This window comes from Callorhinus ursinus, unplaced genomic scaffold (assembly GCF_003265705.2).
Source record: "Callorhinus ursinus isolate GAN/ISIS: 27379988/994484 unplaced genomic scaffold, GSC_fseal_2.0 scaffold12, whole genome shotgun sequence".
In the NCBI taxonomy this organism is placed as follows: Eukaryota; Metazoa; Chordata; class Mammalia; order Carnivora; family Otariidae; genus Callorhinus; species Callorhinus ursinus.
In genome coordinates this window covers 84955384-84973770 of record NW_027397074.1, presented here as the reverse complement: position 1 = coordinate 84973770, position 18387 = coordinate 84955384, and the positions used below count along the sequence as shown (strand labels likewise).

General features: G+C 63.2%; 1 protein-coding gene across 1 annotated transcript in view; it reads right to left on the bottom strand.

The window, feature by feature from the left end:
• SSPO (SCO-spondin) overlaps positions 1-18387 on the bottom strand; it is a 51769-nt gene that overhangs the window by 14178 nt on the left and 19204 nt on the right. The window contains 38 exon segments of the mRNA XM_073898559.1: positions 280-488; positions 599-696; positions 1036-1119; positions 1121-1169; positions 1171-1243; positions 1503-1673; positions 1764-1955; positions 2069-2115; positions 2652-2821; positions 3869-3948; positions 4053-4204; positions 4206-4221; positions 4350-4515; positions 4517-4557; positions 4727-4779; positions 5431-5525; positions 6791-6939; positions 7164-7289; positions 7572-7745; positions 7919-7965; positions 8970-9222; positions 10041-10158; positions 10161-10207; positions 10543-10615; positions 10617-10717; positions 11475-11566; positions 11774-11899; positions 11983-12112; positions 12253-12375; positions 12493-12672; positions 13404-13568; positions 13653-13695; positions 13697-13824; positions 14609-14752; positions 15044-15370; positions 16081-16249; positions 17516-17700; positions 17795-17948. Coding sequence (XP_073754660.1) covers positions 280-488; positions 599-696; positions 1036-1119; positions 1121-1169; positions 1171-1243; positions 1503-1673; positions 1764-1955; positions 2069-2115; positions 2652-2821; positions 3869-3948; positions 4053-4204; positions 4206-4221; positions 4350-4515; positions 4517-4557; positions 4727-4779; positions 5431-5525; positions 6791-6939; positions 7164-7289; positions 7572-7745; positions 7919-7965; positions 8970-9222; positions 10041-10158; positions 10161-10207; positions 10543-10615; positions 10617-10717; positions 11475-11566; positions 11774-11899; positions 11983-12112; positions 12253-12375; positions 12493-12672; positions 13404-13568; positions 13653-13695; positions 13697-13824; positions 14609-14752; positions 15044-15370; positions 16081-16249; positions 17516-17700; positions 17795-17948 — 4750 coding nt within the window.

Genomic DNA, 18387 nt, shown 5'->3' with positions numbered 1-18387 from the left:
ACTCGCCCCTGCGCCCGCCCTCCCATGGCTCCCCAGTTGTGCCCACGATATCCTCCCTGCGTTGTGCCCCTCGGGGCCAATGTCACACCCTCCCACAGGCTCCCCTCCCTGAATCTGGCTACTTCCTCCTCCTCCTGCCCACCACTGGCCCCAGGGAGAGGGCAGCCCATGCGGATGGGATGGAAGAGGGCAAAGACACCTTTGAGTCTGTGTCAAAGGCCAACGTAGGAATCCAACCTAAGTTAGAGCGTCAGGGGCGGAACCTGGGCTGGGGCTCACCTCTGCAGACCTGGGTGTGGCAGGTGCGGCTCTGGCGGGCAGGCCCAGGGCAGGGGGGCCGGGCACGTCTCCGGGAGCGGAGCTGCTCCCCTCCTCCGCATGAGACACTGCAGTCCTCCCAGGGACCCCAGGGACCCCAGGAACCCCACATCCCAGGGCCGGGGCAGCCAGGCACCTCTCGGCACTTCAGGAGGCCCTCCATACAGGTGCTGGGGACAGGGAAGGGGGCTTCAGAAGACAAGAGCCCGGCCACCTCCCCCACGGGCCCTACTGCCCGGCTCTGCAGCCCACTCCCCTCCCCCTGCTTCCCTGGGCTCACCGGTTGTCACAGGGCCCAGTCACCACCTCTCCAGGTTCCAGGCTCTCCCAGGAGCCAAGCCCAGGCCCTGCTGACCGGCTCTGGTTTTCAGGAATCCCTGAAGGCATGAGTGGGGGTGGGACTCCAGATGGCTCAGGGTGCCCCCCACCCTGAATCCCTCCTCCTACCCCACTGCCTTCCACCTCCCTCCCTCCCTCTCAGCCCTCACCCCATGGCGCCCCAGATCGTGGGCCTGGGAGATGGAAGCCCCAACCAGAGCAGGCCCGGGATGCCGTGGGATCCGCGGGAGACGACGCCTGGAGCATCGGAGAGGACGGGTTGCCCATTTCCATCCTGCCGCTCCGGGCTGGGTCCTGCGGGCAGATGGGCGGAGGCCAGGCGGGCGGGCATTGCAGTGCTCGGGGGTCCTTGGGAGAGGGCAAAGGGAAGCACTGAGCCATGGCTCCAGGCTGGTAGTGGCAGCGGCAGCGGCAGCGGGCGGGAGGCACACAAAGACCATCCTGGGACAGCTAGCCGGGGTGGGGGGCACCCACAGCCAGGCTGGCAGCCCGTTGGGCCTGGCTGGCACACTCCCAGGAGACAGGTCCTAGCAGGAGCGGGGACAGGGCCACCCGCAGGGGAGAAGACCCTGGCCATCCCCACAGGCTGTGGCGGGACGGAAGCAGAGAGGGTGAATGCTGAGCAGGGGCCCAGCCTGAAGGATGCCAGCATGCAGGTGACAAGCCCTCCTGCCACGCCCTCCACCTGCTTTGCCTTCCACTTTGCCCCAGGATTACGGGGTGAGTGATCTAAGGGCTGCCCCACGAAGGAAGCGACATGCATATGTATACTGCTGTCAAAAGTCAGAAGTAGCATCTCCCTAGCCTTCTAAGGGACCCTCCCAGACCTCTGCAGAAGCCCTCACCTGTGCATTGTGTGGAATTGTCTTGGCAGGGGCGACTCTGCCTGTAGGCCCCAGGGCAGGGCCTGCCTCCTTCAGGGGTGGGGGGGCCAGATACACCCCGGCTCTGATGGGACTGCCCCAGGCACGGGTCACAGGGAGACCACAGTCCCCACGGGCTCCAGGCTCCATCCACTGTGCCAGGAAGACAGAATCACCTGCCCTAGGAGGCCTGGGAGGTGCCCAGCCTATTGAGATTTGAGCAGACTAGTGGGGGCATCTCACCTGGGCAGTCGGGGGGGCTGGGGCAGGTCTCCTTCTGATGCTGGGCCCCTGCCTCCCCTGCTTTACCGGGGCACGGGGTCCCCCCGTGCTGAGGAGCGGGGCAGGTAGAGGCCCTGGAGCGGGTCCTCGTCTGACCCCTGCAAGGCTGGGAGCACGCTGTCCACTCCGACCACGGACACCAGCCACCCGGCACTGCAGGGGACGATGGAAGGGCACTGGGGCGCAGGCGTCCCTTCCCCAGTCCCAGTCCCCTCGGTGACCTTGGCCAGTTTTCCTTGCCTCCCCCCGAGCTGGGACACACGTACCTGGGCAAGGCAGGTCTGTGCAGTTCAGCCTCCCCTCCGAGCAGGTGCTGGGCGGGGCATGCAGGCACAGGAAGGAGAGCGGCAGCTCAGCCCTCCCCTGCCCTCCATGCGCACCCCTCCGAAGCTGCCTCTTCCTTTCCCCTTACCCCAATGCCCCCCTTTCCCTTCAGGGTCTCAGATGCCCTCTGGCCATTCTCCAGAGCACCCAGACCCTGCTCTCTGTCCTATTCAGGGACCCCTCAGGCGTCCTGTGGGCTCTCTGCTGGTCGCTGGCTGGTGTGTCCTACTGGGGAAGGGCCAGAGGTAGTCTGCTGCTGACCGGGGCCAGACAGTGAGGAGGAACACGGTGCCTGTTACCCCTCCTTCCCCTCCGAGCACACACCCAGCCTGCCATGTCTCCCAGAGGGCAGACACACAGAGCTGGCTGCCTCGGTTTCCCCACCGATCAGACACGGGTGAGCGTGCCTGCCCGCATCTCCTTGGGGATCGTGGGAGTCTAACCTGCATCCGCTGAGACCCAGGAGAGCTCAGGTGCAGCCCGCCCTCACCCAGGCCCCTCCAGCCGCCCACGCGCCCGCCTCACCAGCAGTTGCAGCCGTCGGGCCTGGGCAGCTGAGCCCCCAGCCGGTGCCGCTCCCTGCTCAGCAGGTCCAGGCAGTCACAGTGGCCGGGCGGCACGCAGAAGACCCTGTCGGCGCTCAGCACCTGGCCAGGAGGGCAGTAGCAGCCGGGCTGGCAGCGCCACATGCAGTGCTGGGGGGGTGGGCAGCAAGGGAGGGCTCGGATCAGCAGAAGACAGGACCGAGGGGGCAGGGAGGGGTGCTCTGGGGAGTCGCGCAGGGCCAGGGGGAAACATGAAGGGAAGGAGGAGGCGGAGGGGTGCAGAGGCGGGAGGCACTGAGCTCCCGTTCATAGTCATTATGTCCAAACACCGTTTCTGTCTCGTCTCTTCCCCAGAGCAGGAGTGGGGAGGAGGGACAAGAGCCTGAGAAGGGCTGCCCTGCGGGGGTGAGGGGAGTGTCCTCCAAATGTGAACCCTGTGGCGGGTTCCATGGGGGGCCTGGTCAGTGCCTGGGAACCAAGGCATCTCCCAGACCTCCCCGCAACGTAGGGAGCAGGGCAACAGAAAGCTGGCTTGGGGCATGGGGTCATTTGGGAAGGAGCTGGGGTCCCCTGGGGAAGCCAGGAGCCAGGCACCGGCCCTTCCTCCCCCCTGCTCACCCGGTGCGTGCGGCACCTCCCTGACCCCTCTTAGACGCCTGCGCGGGGCCTCATGGCACCATCCCTTGGGCATCCCTGATTCGGGTCAGCTTCCTCCCCACACTGCAAGCTCCGTGGTTGTGGTCGTGGTCGGGGACCCTGTGCGCTCATGCCTCTGTCCCTCTCCATGGTGCTGGCCAGGCGTTCGGTGATCTCACCCACCAGCACACCGATGCGAACACGCATGCACACGTACCCTCAGACTCAGGGTCCACACACCGAAATGCTCATGGTGTTTAAGATGATCTAATGGGATAATTCCCCCTTCCTAGGTGTTTACGTTCTTTTTGTAATACAATCTTTAAATTCAGAAAGGCCTGATGTTATGAACGCAAGGTTGCTCGGTGAGGCTCACTCCAGAGACTCTCCCTGGAACAAAGGGGAACCAGCCTGGTGGGCACTAACTCCATCACTCCCCACCGGTGCAAGGCTGCCCAGGCCCGAAGAGGTCATGACCCAAAGCCGTACCCTGCCCTCCTGTAAAGTGACCTTCGGGGCCAGAGGTCAGGCGGGCATTCGTCCTGAGGGAGCCAGACTCACCACGAGGTCGTCACAGGAGCGAGGACAGGCAGGGCCACAGCGGCTGTACTTTGCCCCCTGAATGGCGGTGCAGTCGGTCACTGGGGAAGGGGGTGGGCAGGGCTGAGAGCTGTGTGGGGGGCCCACTCCGGCCCCGTCTCTCCAGAGTGCTCCTTGCCCACTGTCCCCCGTTCCTGGCCGGTACCTGGACATGGCAGAGCCTGGCAGGCCTCTCCCTGGGCCCGAGGCCCCTCACAGTAATCCCCCAGGCCCTGGGGTGGGGGCTGGTCACAGGCTCACATCCGGCTCCGCAGGCCTCCCCCACAGCTCCGGCTACAGCTGGACCAGGGCCCCCAGCCCCCAGTCCCCAGCTCCTGGGATGACAGCCAAGAAAGCAGTTGTCAGGGGGAGGGGCGTTGGCCAGGGCTGGGGGCCAGCTGGTGCAAGGCAGCGGGTATCCCCAGAGCATGGAGGGCACCATCCTGGGCACCAGGGGACTCACGGTCACACCCTGGCAGGAGGCAGGGCTCCTCCTCAGCGTCGGGGCCTGGGCAAAGAGGAGTAGGCAAGGTTGGTGAGGATGGCAGCGCCAGGACAGACGGGTCCGTGGCAGGGGGCCCAGAGCAGAAGCGGCGCCAGTGGCGTCGGGCAGGTCCACAGGAGGCTGAAGCACTCGCTCCATCGGGTCCAGGGTGACCACGTGGGCTGGCCTGGGGTACACAGGAGGGAAAGCAGAGTGGGGATGGAGTGAGCGCAGGCTGGAGGCACTGGCCTGGGTAGAGTGCCCCTCCTCCCTTCCCCCTACTCCGCCCAAGCTTTTCTCCCCTGGTAGGGAGCCCACAGGGGGCACCGTCGGGGCGTGGGGGCCCCCCTTCTCACCCTCCTCACAGGGCCAGGAGGTGCAGTGGGTGATAAGCCCAGAAACACAGGAGCTGGAAGAAAACAGCAGAAGGTCAGGGTGCTGTCGTAGGCTGAAGCGTGTTCCTGCAAATTCCTCCATGAAGCCCAAACACCCAGGATTTAGAATGTGACCTTGGAGACAAAGTCTTTGCAGAGGTGATCCGAGTTACAGTGAGGGTGCTAGGGTGGCCCTGGTCCAACGTGACCGGTGTCCTTCTACAAAGGGGACATCCGGATTCAGCACAGACGTGCACAGAGGGGGACGAAGTGAAGAGGGGGCCACAGGGAGAAGGCAGCCCACGGAGGCGGCGTGCAGGGTTGCAGCCACCAGCCAGGGAACACCAAGGATCACTAGCAACCACAGAAGAGAAGGGCCTGGAGCAGATTCTGCCCCACAGGCCTCAGCAGGAACCACCCCGCTGACCCTCTGATCTTGGATTTCTAGCCTCCTGAAGTGTGAGAGGACATGCCCTGGGTCTGCTGTGGCACCCAACGGACCAAGACAGGTGGGAAAAGAAAGGATGGGCAGGGAGGGCGTGGGCAAGGGCCACAGGGAGCTGGACAGCTGTGCCTGAGGGGCAAGGGGCAGCTCCACAGCCCCCTGGAGGCCGACATCCCCTGGCGCTAAGGGGGGGACAGCGAGGTGCTCACAGGTCATGGCCAAGGTGGGTAGGGGTCCTCACCAGTTCTCACAGAGACGAAGCAACACACTGCCCGGGGGATAAAGGCGCCCCCCATGAGCACAGGGGCAGTCCTGGGAGGGCACACACACATTGTTCTGGAGCCAAAAACCCTCTGTCATCTGCCGGATTCCAGGTGGGTCTGGCCCGGCCTGCTCCCCACAGTCAGAACCCAGCACCCCTTCCCAGGCTCCCCCCCTCCAATGCCACCCATGCTCTTTCCACAAACAGCCCGTCTGCTCCCACCACCACCATCAAGGAAATGTACACCACCGGTTACAGGGGCAAAAGGCCATCTCCAGTTGCTGGACGTGAGACTGAACTGTCAAGTGTCCATGGGATCAGCTAACAAAACACGCAATGTGCGATTCACAGAGCAACGATGTTTAAAACAAAATTCCACATTTCATCAAGAACATGTGAACTGATGAAATTATACACACAGGGAGTTTGGACAAAAGTTGCTGGTTGTCTTAAATTAAAAAAAAAAAAAAAACTGCCATCCAGCAGCACATGATTCAAAGCCAAGTGTACTGAGGTGTGGGCCAGGCCCTGGGAGGCATGTCAGCCTTTTACAGACTCCAATGACTCGGCACATTATCACCCCAATTTGACAAATGAAGAAAGCGAGGCACAAGACTACACAGCCCAACGTCACTGAGCTCCTAGTAGAAGAGTCTGATTTGAACTCAGACCCCACGGGAGTCTGGCCCTTGCCCACACCCCAGGCTTGAGCGGCCCTTCTGTAAGCCCTCCCCACCACCCACAAGCTTCTGTCCAGATTCCACGGCCCCCACCTCCTTTCCCAGCCTGGGTCTCACTGCCTTCCAACAGCAACGCCGCCTTCAGCTCTCCATACCCTGCAATCTCCGACAGTCCGATCAGGATCACCTCCTCCGGGAAGCCCGCTGCCACTGACCCAGCCCCTGCCAGGCTGCATCCCGAGCTCCACAATATGCAAAGCTCACTTCCCGTGTAAGGATGGTTCTATCTTCATTCTAGGTGCACTGGGTCTGGTCTCCCCAGACTAGAGGCTCCTCGAGGGCAGAATCTACTTTTTCCCCATGGCGTAGCCCCCCTAAGACTGAGCAGCCAAGGTGCTCAATAAATAACTAATGATAACGTAAGTGAATAGAGCGCTCAAGTAGGCATGAATCATAAAGATCTTCTAGACTGATCACCATTTCACAAATGGGAAAGGAGAGGCTCATGGAAGCACACATATGACTCACGCAGGGTCACCTGCTGACTGTTGGCAGAGCTGAGCCGTGACCCCTGAGTTCAGTGCTTTTTCCTCAACTCCGAAGCCCCATGCCCTTGGCTCTGCCCCTCCCAAGGAGGTCAGGTCAGGGAAGACACACACCAGCAGGAGCGTCCCAGATGGGCAGTAACAGCCGGGGTGGCAGGTCTGGTCTGTCCCTTGTGGGGCACTGAGCTCCACACAGGAGGCAGGGCCCTGGGCGCAGTCCAGCCACCGCTTGCCCTTGGGACACACGCCAGGCACGGGCCCTGGGGACACAGAAATTGACAGCCCAGCCCAGGCCCATTCAACTCTGCCCTGGGCTCCCAACCCAGGAGAGGCCTCAGCTCTAGTGTGGCCGGTGGCGGGGGGGGGGGGGGGGGGGGTCATAGGGCCGCACGGCAGCTCGGGGACAGGGGCCCCTGCGGTGACAGGGAGGGGTTGACAAGGCTCTGGGTTGGGCAAGATGATTACTGAGGGTCGGGGCGCAGCGGAGAGGTGGGCTGCCACCCGCAGGCCGAGAACTCCATAGGGCTGTTGAGGCCACCGCCTCGGGTGCGGTTCCGCTAGCCACCGCCGCAGGGCACGGAGCACGGGGACCAGGGGCCCCACTTCCCACCAGGACCGGGGGTGGCGGACAGGTCACTGCGGGCCCTACCTCCCACACCCACCACACCCCTTCTCACACCTGCAACACTGCAGGAGGCCTCACTCCTTCTCGGCCTGGAGCGCGGCTGGCCTCCACGGAGGACCCTTCTTAGGGAATGACTCTCGGGGCTCTCTGGGGACACTTCCTGGCATCTTTTAGGGTAGGCCCTTGCACCTCTCTTGGGGTCTGGGGGGAGTGACTGGGGGTGTTCCTGGCTGCTCTCTGGAGGATTCTGAGGGCCTCGGTCCCAGCTCTCACCCCGACAGGGCTGCAGGCTGCAGAATTCGGCCTCCATGCTGGGGCCCGGGCACGCAGCACCCCCGAAGGCAGCTGGGGGCGCAGTGCCTGCCCGGAAGCGCCGCCGAATGCCCATGTCACAGCTGCGGCTGCAGAGACTCCATGGGGTCCAGGGGCTCCAGCCACAGGCCACTGGCGGGGTGGGGGTGGGGAGGGACACAGCGGGTGTGAAGCCAGGTCAAGTCGTCCCTGGTCCCCAGCTTCCCCGGGGCACCATGAACACCCCAGGAGTTGACCTGGAGGGGCCAGCATCCTCTATGGTCCCTAAGGACACACCACTGCGGATTCCTGGGCGTCGGGGGTACCTGGGCAGGGCTCCGAGGTGCACACCATCTCACCGGAGACACAGGTACTGCCAAGAACCCATCGGGGCCATAGTCAGGCCCTGCCCGTGGAGCTCTGGGTACCTGTCCCCAGGGGCACACGGCCGGCACCGCCGCATCCACCGCACAGGAGAGAAACCCGAGGGAGGGTCTAGAAAGTAAAGCAAGTCGCCCCGCGTCCCCCTCGAACTTCATGAGGTGACTGAGGGTTCTCATCCGGACCCTCCCACCCAGTCCCCCCGCTCTTGGGCTCCCTGACGCCCCCAGCACCGTGCTGTCCTTCCTTCCTCACTCTGGTCAAGAAGTCACCTTTACATACTTTCATTCTGTTCGTATTTATTACAGTTTGGAAAGGACTTTGAACAGCTCCTCAGGGCGGGGCAGGAGGGATTTAGAAGGAGCAGACCCTAGCCTGCGTCTCTTGGGAAGAAGAACTGTGTACTTTTCTTTCCTTTTACTTTTCTCCAGTGGTTTAAAGCCCCCCCAACCCCACTCAAATACGTGGAAATTCCGGAAAAAGAATCTGAGAGAGAAAAAGCAAAAGAGAAAGAGGGCGGGGGAAAGGAAGCATGAAGGGGGGGCTGGGGGGCAGGGGATAGGGAAGAAAAAGGAAGAGGAACATGTAGAATGGAGACAAGGAAAGGTAAGAAAACAAAAATGTGGGAAGAACCAGGGGGAGGGCGCCCCCTGCTGGCAGGACCCGGCGTCAGCATCAAGGTGTTTGAGCCGAAATCAAGTGGATCCCAGGTAGGGAAGTACAGCCAGGAAAGGGAGCGGACGGTGACTGGAAGGGGAGGCTAGAAGACCCTCACCGGCCCCTACTTCGTCCACCAATCACCGCACCTCTCTGAGCCTCAGTCTCCCCACGGACGCCCAGCCCGGTGACCACGCAGCCCCTCACTCGCTTTGGTATTCCCAGGGCCCAGGCCTGGCACCACGGAGGCGAATGGACCCCTGGGGTGTGTGTCCACGCCTGTCCACCCCTGGGGCCACCGAGCCCCTCCCCCACCCTCTCCGGAGGCTGGTGGCCTACCAGTTGTTGCAGGAGTCCAGCCGAGCCCGTGCTCCCGGGGCGTAGAGCTGCCCCTGCAACTGGCAGGGGCACCGAGTGCGGGGCCAGCAGCTGGCGTTGTGCAGGAAGAGGCCGGCGGGGCAGGCACAGCCAGGGGCGCAGAAGCTGGTGCACTCTACCCCAGGGTCCTGAGCCAGGCACAGCTGAGGGCAGGGGCCCCCGTCCTGCTGGCACTGCTCTGCTGAGCGGAACACCATGTCCCCGGGGCACTGGGCTGGACGGGAAGACAGAGCGGGTCTCAGCATGGGCGGGAGGAAAGGGCCAGGAGAGGGAGGGGCGAGAGGAGGCTGCATGCAGGTGACTGGCGAGCAGGACTGCGAAGCCGGAGGAAGCCCCCTCCCACTCTCCTGCCTTTGCAGGTTCGCTCCAGTGCCCAGAAGGTTGCCAGTAAAGATTCATGGCTTTGTCTAACTTGAACACAAATATCCTTTTATTTTTTAAGATTTCTTTTTATTTGCAGGGGGTGGGGGGCAGAGAAAGAGGGAGAGAGAATCTTAAGCAGACTCCGTGCAAAGCTCGGAGCCTGACACGGGGCTCGATCCCACGACCCTGAGATCAGGGCCTGAAACCAAGAGTCGGACACTTAACTGACTGCACCACCCAGGCGTCCCAACACAAATATCCTTGAAAGTAAAGCAGTCACTGGGCCAGGAGGGGGCTCAAAGGAGAAAGCGAGGGAGACGGGGCCAGGGGCTTCTAAAGATGGGCCAGCTCTGCTTTCCGCAATTCCCGCAGTGAGTGGTTCTGTGGTTCTGTGGTTCTGAGCCACGTGCCTGGGAAGGAGATCTTGGGCAGGGAGGGGCAAAGAGCCCGAGCCTTGGGCCACGGCCCGTGCCCGGTGCCCAGAGTACAGGAGCCAGAGGAGGGAGACAAGGACGTTCGGCAGCCTCTTAGCTCAGGGTCTGGCCTGTCCTGGAGCCAGAGGGCAGTGATGTGGGAAGGTGGGGTGAAAGAGAGGTCTGCCTCCCCAGGGGCTGGCTGGGCATGGCCGAGTGGAGAAGGGCAGGGGTGGGGGTGGGGGGAGACTGGCACCTGTGCAGGGCTGCGTGTTGCAATCCCTGGTCTGGCTGTGAGGCCCCTGGCACTCGGGGTCCCCGGGAGTAACGCCAGAGCAGCTGCGCCCGCGTATCTGGATGCCTCCATCACAGGGGGGACCGAGCAGGCCGACCAGGGAGCCCACAGACCCCAGGCGCTTGGCACTGTGAGGAAGAGCCAAGTCCATCATCATGGACGCGGGCAAAGGTGTGGGCAGGGGGTGGGGCGCAGGCGGGCCAGGGCTGTGTGGTGCGCGGGTCAGAACCAGTTTCAGCCACATCCACACCGCCAGGGCTGTCCCAAACATCCCTCAGGCTAGGCCCACCCTGTTAATCACTAGCTGGGGGCGGAGGAGAAGCTTCCGGACAACAGGTCTGCTCTAGCCCCCTGCGCCCTCCCCGCCCCAGGTGTTTAGAACCCGCCCAAGGGGTCATTCTTCCCCTTTGCTCCTTATTCCATCCTAGTGCCCAGGCCACTCCAGGGGCAAAGGGGGGCGTACCTGGGCACACAGGGGGGCTGCAGGGCTCCTCCTGGGTGGGCTCTCCTGGGCAGGACGTGTCCCCCGGGGCCGGGGCAGAGCCGGGAACGACGCCGCCGACCAGGGCCTCCTCCGACGGTAAGGCAGCTCTGAGAGCAGGAGGACCAGGGCGCCCGGGGGGTCCAGCCCGGCGCCTCTGGAGGGGAAAAGGGCAGGCCTTCCGCACAGGGGTCCTGCCAGAGCCGGGAGGCTTGGGAGGCCGGGTCGGGTCTGAGAAGCTATGGGGGCCAGGGAAGGACTCGTGAAGATGGGGAGTGCGTCTCTGGGCTCAGGCTCGGCCTCTGCCCCTCTGGGACCCCCACCCCCGGGCCCAGGTCTCACTCTCAAAGAACGGCCTCCTGCTCAGCCAAGCTCCAGCTCAGGCCGGACCCCATCTGTGGGCCCTGATGGCACTTCACGTCCCCTACCCACCCTCACATTGCCCCCCAGCTCAACTCTTCCAGAGTCTTCTAAACACTTGTCCTTCATTCAGCTTCAATGCTGGAAACCCAAGCCCCCACAGACGCCTGTCAATCAGACGCCTGTCAATCAGACACCTGTCAGTGCCCCAGTAGCTCCACTGCCCCCTTCTTCTCACCCCCGCTGGAAGAGCATGGCCCAGACCCCAGGGACCCCTATTCTCACCTCCGTCACACCCACCTGCTCTCCTGAGGGGACCCCAGGCAGTGGAAGAGGGAAACAGTCTGGGCTCCTTCGTCTGGCGTCTCTGTTCTGATTGTCCACCCCAGCCTCACCCTCGGCCAACAGGACCAGCTTCACCCCCGCTCTCAGACACCCTGTTCCCCCAAGACCAGTCTGCTCATGGCACCTGGGCTGTCTGTGTGGGAGGAGGGAGGCGGGCATGGGGGTCGGGGGTGGGTAGCAGGCTCCTGCACCCCGGCTCCTGAATGTGCCTGTCCCGCACTCCACGTGGCAGGCCTGCAGCTCCTGACTGTCGCCTTCACACGGGGCGCCCCCAGAAGCAGCCGGAGGGCTGGAAGGGGATCTGGAGGGAGAGGGAGCCTGAGCATCCCCGCCCCTCTCCCTGCTTTCAGCCGTCTTCCTGTTCACCTATCCTCCAACCACCCTCCAACCACCCTCCCTCCACCACCTCCGTCCCTTCCTCCTCCCATACGCCTTCCCCTCCCCCCCATGGCTCCATCCTGCACACCTTCCCCTCCCCACCCCCCGCCAATGGCTCCATCCTGCACACCTGAACCTGGCCCTCACTCCAGAGCCACAGGAGCGGTCACAGGGACCCCAGGAGGACCAGGCTGACCAGCCACAGGGCACGGGGCAGCCCCCTGGTTCGCACAGCAGGGCCCCCTTCTCACACATGCTGCGGGGGAGGGGGAGGCAGAAGAGGTCAGGACTGGCTGGTCCCCTGACCCAGGTCCCCCCCACCAGAGCAGACACCCTCACCAGCGGCTGCAGTTGTCCAGGAGGAAGGGCACCCCCGGCTGCTTCAGCTCTTCACTCACGAGGCAAGGGCACTCAGAGAGGGGCAGGCAGTGAGCATCATGGAGGAGGAGCCCAGGGGGGCAGCGGCATCCTGGGGTGTAGGCAGGAGGGCCCTCAGCCCCAAGTAGGGGGCAGTGGGGAGGGGAGGCTGGGGACTGAGGGCCGGCGAGCACCCCACACTCCCCCCGAGGGCTCTGCCCGCCGCCCTCTTGCTTGCTGGGTGTGCCTCACCCTCCAGACAGTGCCCGCTGCAGCTTCTGTTGGCCTCAGGATCCAAGCAGGAGGGCGGACACGGGGGCACCAGCCCCTTCCGGCACAGCTCAGCACTAATATGCACACGGCCCGGCCCGCAGTCTGGTGGGAGATGGACACTAGGTGGGGTGGGTACAGGAGGCCCGGTGACCTTCCCCAACAGCCCCACCCCTGCAGGGCTCCACCCTTGGATGCCTCCGCCCAGCCCAGCTCCCTTACCTGTGCCCCCTGTGCAGGGCTGCAGGGCACACGGTGCCCCCTCGTGGGAGGCCCCGGGGCAGGGAGCACCACCATTCTTGGGCGGGGGGTCCACACAGCTCCTGTGGCGACTCCGATGGCCACTGCCACAGGAGACGCTGCAGGGCCCCCAGGCCCCCCACACAGCCCACGCCCCAGCCACTGTGAGGGAAGAAAGAATGGAGGTGGACCAGACCAGCCCAAAGACACGCAGACTGTGCCGGAGAGAGCAAGGCAGCAGAGCAGAGAGGAGCCTGGACCAGTGGCCAGCTACGTGGCCTAGGGCAGCACCGCGGGGACTCCCGTGGTGACGGGTGAGCTTCCAGTCCTGTCCCAGGAAACCTCCCCTAGGTGGGTGGACCTGAGCAAAGAGCTCTAGGTGCCTCCCAGGATAAAGGCTCTGGTCCCTCGGAAAGGGCTGGGACAGTGGGACTCCTGGAGCAGGGCGCCTCCTGGTGGCAGCAGACAGAAACCAGGTTAGGAGGCCGGGGGTGGTGCAGGAAGCCCCTCTCTGCAATGCAGAGGCAAGGTGGGGACTACTCCCTCGCATCTACAGGACAGAAGGGCTACAGGTCTTGGGCACAGCATATTAACACCCTCACTCTGAAGTGGGACCCGCTCTGCTGCTCTAGTCCCACACCCGAGGTTAGGGACCCGTCCAGAACCACTCAGGCAGCAAAAGGGAAAAGGGCCAGGGTCAGGCTTCCCGATTAGCCTTCTGGATGCACAAGGCTTGGACATCAGAAGGGGGCGGTCTCCTAGAGTCCCAGAGAGGAGCCTGGACCCTGTGGTCCCCAGAAGAGCAAGGGCATCCCCCTGGTGTGGGTCTTGGATGGGAGCCCATGGTAGGTGTTCCCACCCGGGGGTCCTGAGGAGGCCTGGGTGCCGGTTACCTGGCCAGGCCTGCACGAAGCAGGGCGGGCTGCGGAGCCTGTCAGATGGGCAGTTGCCCCCAGGCAGGGGGGGCCACAGCAGGTCCCGGCGCTGGAAGGCGTGGCCCGGCCCACAGGTGCGGCTGCAGAGGCTCCAGCCAGACCAGGGCGTCAGCCCACAGTCCGCTGCAGGGGGACGGAGAGGCGGCACTCAGAGAGGGCTCACGCGGGAGCGGGGCCATCGGAGGTGTCCCCTGGCCAGGCACGCACCACAGCTGTGCTCATCAGAGCCGTCCTGGCAGTCGGGCCGCGGGGTCACAGCGCCGCCCAGCCGGCAGGCACTCCCCACTACCGCAGCTCAGCTGGCTCGGGGAGCAGAGGGCTCGCGAGGCAGGCAGCCCGGGCAGGGCCGTGGTGGGCACCGTGAAGGGCACAGGGCTCGCTGCCCGCGAGGTCGGGGGAAGAGAGCCACGAAGTGATTCCTGACCCGAAGATAAACTGAGCCCCTTCAACCTCAGGCCGAGAGCAGAGCAGCTTGTTGACCAGAGGTCCTGCCCACACCCCGGGCAGCCTTTTCTCTACTCTGTGTGGGTGAGCCCCGGGGGTCTGTGCTCGCCACAGGCTCTCACACAGTCTCTCTGCTTGCTAAGGGCTCTGGGTGTCCAGAGAGAGAGAGCAAACTGTCTAGAACAGTTCCTTCCCTAGGATACCCTCTTCTTGAATGGGTGCTCCCAGGGGTGCCCCTTCCCTGATTGAGAGACTAGGCTTGGAGCATAGTAATCTACTTTCGATGGATGGATGGATGGATGGATGGATGGATGGATGGATGGATGAGGAATGAGGGATGGGGTGGCTGAATGAACGCTGGAAGGCTGGCTGGTGGAGGGATGGGTGAATGGAGGGTGGGTGGATGTATGGATGGGTAGATGGATGGATTAATGGATGGTTAGAGGAATCCACTCAAAGATCAGACAGGGTTTGTGAAACAGGCTAGGACCTGAGATCGGTCCCATCTGCCCCTCTGACGATCCCCAAAGACACACACATTCCTGGCTGTTTTACCCACTCAGTTTCTTTTCACTCTCTGCCACCCCCAGCCTCCCACAGTTCCTTCCCAGATGAGGTAGGACTAGGGGGCGGAGACTTCCCCAAACCTAAAGCCCTCTGGCCACTGCCACCCACATGACTTCAAACCGTCCAGGGTGCCCTGAGGGACCCCTGCTTACCCCAGTGCCTCTCGTCGGAGCCGTCCAGACAGCCCTCCCTCCCATCACACAGCTGCCCCTGCTCCACACAGCCCAGCACCTCACAGGGCACCTGGCCTGGGCTGCACCTTGCAGGGGGGAAGGGCTCCGGGGCGACGCTCTGGACTGTGGGTACCACCACAGCCAGCTGAGGGGACACCTGCCCACGGTGTCCTCCCTCCCTCGGCCCCCAACCTCCCTCCTCCTGACTGGTGTGCCCCCACTTCCTGCCTCTCTTGGGACCATGGGAAAAGTCATGAGCTGCCTCAGGAGGTGTGGTCCTAGGTCCTTCTACAACCCTGACCTCAAGCTATGTGATCTTGAGCCAAGTGGCTAACCCCCTGGGGCCTCTGTTTCTCCAACAGGGACGTTGTTGGGATGCATGGACTTAGCAGGCAGAAGACCACGGAATCTTACCAGCAGGGGCCACTGGGGTCACCTGGGATATGGGGGTGGTGGTCATGGTCTGCACAGATTCCCCAGGACTCAAGTGAGGAGGCTCGGAGGCTAGGGCCTGAGTCGCTGGTCCCTTCCCTGCGGGTGCGGGAGGGAGAGGGGTGAGGCCCACAAGCTCCCCTCCCAAGAGATGAAGCAGACACAGGCTCTCGGAAGGGCATCCAGGCTCTGGGTGGTGCAGGGTGAGGACAGACCATACCCACCTTCCGAGGGGCTTCAGACCACAGATGAAGGGGGATTCTGCAGTCCAAGGAGCACAAGAGGGTTTTACATGAAAGTAGAAAAGGGCTTAGTTTGGAGCTGAGATAGACACTCGGGGCAGCTTCCAAGTCAAAGGGACAGTACTGTGTTTAAGGCCCCGCACCCGACAACTTCCTGGCAGCTACAGTGAAAAGGGGTTTGAGACGCTTCTTTGCCAACAAGAGATGAATGTTAAAAGATAGCCGTTTTTCTAGAAGCAGATTTAGAATGACATTAGAATTCATCCCACAGTCTGTGTGTTATGGACTCTAGTGACGGTACAAGTTGCTTCATCTGCTTTTTACAAAAGAACAGCCCACCCCTTCCCCACCTCGCTCTGGGACAGCTCTCCTCGGGCTAACGTGCAGGTGACAGATCAGGCAGCCGTGTGGAGCTCCTTCCTCATCCAGTTTAGGATCTTGCTAACTTGGTGACCCCATCCTCCCTGTCATTTGCTGCCAGCAAGCCCTTCCAAAAGGGGTGCCTGGCTGCATTCATGGGTGAGCGGAGGGAGCGCAGGTGGGGCCAGGCAGCGTTCCACAGCCCCAGGGAGACCTGTCCCGGCCAGGGACCTGGGGAAGGCAGCCATACTGCGGGGCCCAGGCTTGGCCCTGGGAGCCAGCCTGGAGCATCCGACCCTGGAATCCAGGAGGGTGAGCGGGGGCAGGATTTGGCCAAGGAGGCCATGATGACCAGGTCTTCCTCCTGGAGGTCACCCTGCTCCACTGAGGGATGTCAGGGGTCAGCAGGAGACTGACCGCTGAGATGTAATTGTCCCTCGCCCTGCGCACTGGGGACGAGGGGCCTGGAGTTTGTGCACATACCTGTGGGGGGTATGGGTGACCCTCGCGAGGGATGCCAGCGTTCGGCCTCTGCCAGAGCCTATGGAGGGAGAGGGCTCAGCCTGGGCCCCAAGGGCAGTGCTGCCTGGCGACTAGGCACCCACCTCTCATTCCCACTGAGATGTGCCTCGGTCCCACAGCCCCTCCCCTGTCCTCAAAGTGCAGGGTAGAGCTGGGGAGTGCAGCCCCACTGCCCTGCACACCTCCGGGCTGGACACCCCAGGTACTGGGAGCTCAGGGGCTCTTCTCACCACCTCGCCTAGGATTCTGCTTCAGCTCCTGCCCCCCAAAACCCGTCTTCCCCCGGCACCCACACATGTGGGCCTCGGCGCTATGATCACTCTCCCCTCTGGGTTCCTGACCAGGCTCTTCTCCAGAGGGAGTGTCTACCCCTCCGCTCCACATTACAGAACTCCCTCATCTTTCTAGCCTTTTCCAGGAAGCCTCTGGGGCCCCTAGGGACAAACAGGGCTCTTCCCAGCTCTGAGCGCCTGAGGCCCTGGTGCCAGCCCTGTGGGCATAACTTCACGACCCAGTGGTGAAGACCTCTCTGATCTCCCAAACTCCTCCAGCACAAGCATCTGCCCGGGGCTTCTCTGCCCCTCTGGCCTCCAACTGCCCATCCAGTACCGGGCTGGCCCCCAGAAGTCTCATGGGCTCAGGCAGACTACAAGAGCCGATCAGGGACACACAGGGAGGCAATGCTGGCTGAAGGCGTGAAGAGAGGGTGGAAGACGGCGGGGCAAGCGAACATGGCTGCTGAGGCCCTGGGGCCGGGGTTCTCCATGCCCTGCACCCCTCCTGCTGGGCCTGCAGCTCCCCACTCACCTCTGTGGGCTGGAGGAGCAGCTGTCCAGGCTGGGTGGACGAGAGCACTGGGGTCCTGGCTGTGGACCAGACTCTGAGAAGACAAATCGTCAAGGACTCCAGGGGCTCTCCCAACCTCAGAGCACGCCCCCCCCCGCCCCCGGCAGGGCGGTCAGTGCCCTCCCTGGGTGGGCCCAGCACAGGGCAGGGCTGGGGCACTCTGGAAGGGCACTGTCCGCTAAGACTAGATGAAGTGGACACTACCCAGTGGTTTTCAGTGTACTGACCCCCCTGGAGGGCTTGTAAAGCAGATTTCTGTTACAGGCTCAAGGGTCTGTCTCAGTAGGGCTGAGCTGGGGCCTGAGAATCTGCATTTGCTCACAACATCCAGGGGATGCTGATGCTGCTGGTCCAGGGGCCACATTTTCAGAACCACTAACCTCCAGACTCTAGAAAAAGGGCATCGCATCCGAGCATCCCATGGTGGGAGGCGCCTCCAGCCACGGGCACCTCAGGGCTGAAGGTGGCTCAAGGCATCTCTCACAGGCCGGGCCCTCCAAGGCAAAGCTGGGCAGCAGGGCACCCCATACCTGTCAGTGGCCGCGCGCAGGGGCACGCCGCCCTCCTCGTCCGAGCCATCCTCACAGTCTTGCACCCCATCGCACGGCTCCCCCCGCGGAGCACACTCGCCACCGGCACAGCAGTGCCTGCCCCCTGGGCACGGGGGCACTGCCAGCGGGGACACTGGTGGGAGGGGATGGCTGAGGGCTCCCGTCGGGCCCTCCCCCTGCGCCCGCCCCTCCCTCCCCCAGCCCACCGGTACCTGGCTCACAGCCCAGCAGCTCCACCTGCAGGGAAATGCTGTGGTTGGTGTCACCATGGCGGACCTGGGGCCACACCGGGACATGCTGTGCCTGCACCATCTGGCCAAACGTCTGCAGTGTGGGGGCCCCGTCATCCCGGTTCCTAGGGAAAAGCTGCAGAGACAGGGATACCTGTTCACTGGGCCTGGGGCCAGCCTTTTCTCCAGGCTGCCTCCCCTGACCCCGCTGAGTGGGCCCACCCAATTCAAGCCCCCCAAACTTCAAGGCACGAAGAGCTCTTGCTCTCCTGGCGTGAATCATCAGAACCCCTCAAGGCTGTGGGTTCTGGCCCTGCTGCCCCAAGGGCAGAGGCCAGGTTGTGCCCATTCATGTATCCCCAGAGACAGAATTCAGAGTAAATACATGGTATAAACTGGTTCCTCCTGCTTCGGGAGGCTCCTCCTGCTTCGGGAGGCTTGTCTCCCTGGGAAGGATACAAACCCCATAAGGGCAGGGCTGTGCCCCAGCTGCTCTTGACGTGGTCCCTGCCATCCTCAATGAACTTGATGTCACCTTACTCCCTCCCCCCCCAGAGCTTTGCACACCTGCCCTG